Source organism: Apis dorsata, unplaced genomic scaffold (assembly GCF_000469605.1).
Source record: "Apis dorsata unplaced genomic scaffold, Apis dorsata 1.3 scaffold_317, whole genome shotgun sequence".
NCBI classification, from domain to species: Eukaryota; Metazoa; Arthropoda; class Insecta; order Hymenoptera; family Apidae; genus Apis; species Apis dorsata.
In genome coordinates this window covers 77198-80696 of record NW_006263588.1, presented here as the reverse complement: position 1 = coordinate 80696, position 3499 = coordinate 77198, and the positions used below count along the sequence as shown (strand labels likewise).

The window sequence follows — 3499 nt, the reverse complement described above, 5'->3', positions numbered from 1 at the left end:
AAAGTCACGTTATTTCTGGTCTTGCACAATGATGAAAAAAAAAAAAAAAAATAATAAAATTGAGAAAATGTTACGCAATGTGCATATTTGAAAGATAAATATGGATATGAATGTGGTTTGATTGTGAAAATAATTATGAAATATTTTTATTTGTTTTTATAAACAGAAAATTGAATAAATAATAATTTTTGTAAAATTCAATTGCTTTGTTTATAATTGCAAACTTTTTGAAATAAAAATAAAATATACATATGTGTAGAAAAATTTTAATAAATTATTATTTTTTATTGGAATGTAAAAATAATAAAAGTATTTCTTCTTGAAATTAAAAATATTAAAAAGAAAATATAAAATATTATATTTTCTAATTATTTTCTTGTTTATCATTGAAATACAGAAATAAATTAGAACAAAACGCAAAATATCGTATATTAAAAAAAAAAATTTTATAAATTTTTGTAAATTTTGTAATCGTGTTAAAATCTGAAAAAAAATTTCTTTTAAAAAATAAAATATTCCAAGAACGATCGAAGAATTAAAAAAAAAAAGGCAAGTATATTGATGTGTGTAAAAGAAAAAAATGATAGAAAATCTAAGGATATAATAAAATAGACTATTGACTGCGAGGCTATAGAATATAGAACATTCTTCAGTAGTAAATCGAATCGAAAATCCTTGTGGAAAAGAGAGAATCGACAAAGTGCAATTTCCGCGGCGGAAATTACATCTACGATGAACGATGAAAAGCTTTGTTGAAAACCTTTCCATGTACTTACACGCGTAAACATTGTATGCTTACTTACGTGTCAAGAATAAAAGTAACTGTTCAGAAGAGAAAAGACAAAAACTGATTCGATACAGATGATTATTCATATCAAAAATGTCTGCATATGACATTTTATTTCAATCTTTTTCTGTGAAATTATTTATATTTTATATCGCCGATATAATAATATATTCTCCGTTGGAATTGGTACAAATTTAATAATAGATCATTTCTAGTATTCAATTTAAAATTATTTCAAGAATGGCGAAATATGACTTTAAAATATCTTTTATTTAATCATTACGACAAAGACATATTTATATACGTGAAAAACAAAATTAAATATTTTAATATTGAATTTTTATGTATCATTAAAACTTTAATCATTCTATTTTTAAGAAAAATATTTCTATCATTTATTTTCATATTTCTATATATTAAAGTTTCTTCATATTTTCACGTCTTCTTCTAAAACTTTTAATATCTTCATAAAAAATTATTGTCCATTCATCTGGAATGAAATCCAACGTTTCAATGCTTCTATTCAAAAGCAGAATTGCCAACCAAATTTCAAACCAACAACAAAACCTTAATCAACACTAACGAGTAGTCACTCGATAAATAGGTTTCCCTTGGTACACGGGAAGCTCATTTTACATCCGGAACTTGGATGGAGGAACTATAGGTAAGTAAGTAGGTATCCACTAGGAGAAAGGCGTAGGTCGAGCTTTCGTCTTGGTCGCGAGCTTGCAGAATCGTCAGTCGTTTCTCGCGTCTCGTCGATGAAGCACACCCCCAACCCTATATAAGAAACATTCGCGATAAATCGGCAAAATTTAATCGTAATCTCTACATTTTCGTTCCATTAATCTTTCTCCTTCTTTTCGAGGAAAAAAAATCATTATCCCGTGTATCTTATTCCAAGAAGAACAAATCTCTTTTATCGTTGACAAAAAAAAAAAGAAGAGGAGTAACAATACGTGACAGAAGTGATTAAAAAAATAAAAATCTTTTTATCTTGTGATTTTAAGTTTTCTTCGCAAAAGTTAATTGGTGTATTTTTGATTGACGTGATCGATCGATTTTTCATGGACTTTTCATACGAGAAATTCTTTGCGCGACATGATGAGAGACAGAACTGTTAGAGGTGAGGAAGAGCTTTAAAGATCCGTGAATTATGGTGGATAAATTGCACGAGTACGAAGGTTTCGCTGGGAGGGTGCACGATGTTCGAGACAAGTTTAAAGAGAAATGGGAGGCGTGGAAGGAGTGGAAGAATGGGATACCGATGGACCAAGGGATCGAGGGGATCTTGAATCATATACGAGGACCGCCAAAGTTGGAGAGAACTTTGGATGATTATGCGCATATTTACAGGTATATTGCATTTATGGGAAATGTCAAAGTGCAAGAGTATGGAAAAATACATAAAATTCGAAGTAAACTATAATATTAATATTTGGCGAATAAAACAAATTATATAACAAATTATTATTTAGAATATTATTTTTTTTTTTAATTATATTTATAAAACTATTTTTACTTTGATTTATGATGAGTAAAGTAATTATGTCTGCAGATATATTTGCAGATAATTTGATATTGATGTAATAGTACTATATAAAATATAATAGTGATAAATAAATAAAATAGAGGATTAAAAAATTTTTGAAATCTTCTTTATTATAAATAATATTCTATGAAATATTTTTGTTTAAAATAGGAGGAAAAATATCATCATATATCATCGCAAATTTATCGAAAAATAAAAAAGAAATTTTTTTAGAATAACAATTAATTTTTTCATTTTATTTTGAAAGTAAAAGTGAATTTGTATTCATATTGTATTCAATAGATTATTTAATTTAATAGAGAAGAACAAATCAAGAAAAGAATTAGGTAAATTAAAAGTTGAAATATTTTCCAGAAAAAAGACGCGAGGAGAATTGGTACGTGTATCCGCGGCTGTAATGGGAATCGAATTTTCATATGCCGCGGAAACAGCATTTGTTTCACCAACTTTATTGAAAATCGGCGTCGATCATCAGCATATGACCCTCGTCTGGGCACTCAGCCCTCTTATTGGCTTTTTCGTGACGCCGATTTTAGGAAGCTTGAGCGACAGATGCAGATTGAAATATGGAAGAAGAAGACCCTTCATCCTATTATTGGCTTTAGGAGTTTTAATAGGTAAAATTATATGTAAAAAAAGTTTTATACACATTTAGATATATTTCAAATATGTTTTTTTTTCATTGATAATTTTCTTGTAGAAAATTCGAAAATAAAAATAAAACAAACAAAAAAAAAATGAAAACAATAACAAAGAAAAAAAAAAATCTTTTGTTCAAGATTCTATTCTTATCAGTGAATATAAGTGAAATATTTTTTTTTTTAAATTTTAATATCATGAAATAAATTAAATAAAGAAATAATAATAATATAGAATTAATCTTTTCAAAATTAATAATTCCTTTATAGATTGAATTATTTTTTTGACACGATTTAAAATTGACACTAATTAAAATTCTATTATAAATGTGATTATATACTTATCTTAACTTATTTTTCTCCTATTATAGTTCATATTATTTCAATATTACGTTCATTAAAGATAAACTTCGAAAATGTTTAAGAAAAACATATGAATCCAACAAACAATTAACAATTTCATACTTTCCTTTATGTTAATAAAAAATTTATATTCTCCATTCGTTATGCTTGAAAATAGAA

The 3499-nt window shown here is 26.3% G+C and overlaps 1 protein-coding gene across 1 annotated transcript in view; it reads left to right on the top strand.

Annotated features, from left to right (window-relative positions):
• The first annotated feature begins 1339 nt into the window (after positions 1–1339).
• The window catches only part of LOC102671948 (proton-associated sugar transporter A), a 6241-nt gene continuing 4081 nt past the window's right edge, over positions 1340–3499 (top strand). Inside the window, exons 1-2 of the mRNA XM_006617590.2 lie at positions 1340–2143; positions 2694–2956. Coding sequence (XP_006617653.1) covers positions 1944–2143; positions 2694–2956 — 463 coding nt within the window. The 5' untranslated portion in view covers positions 1340–1943. The remainder of the gene's footprint in view (positions 2144–2693; positions 2957–3499) is intronic.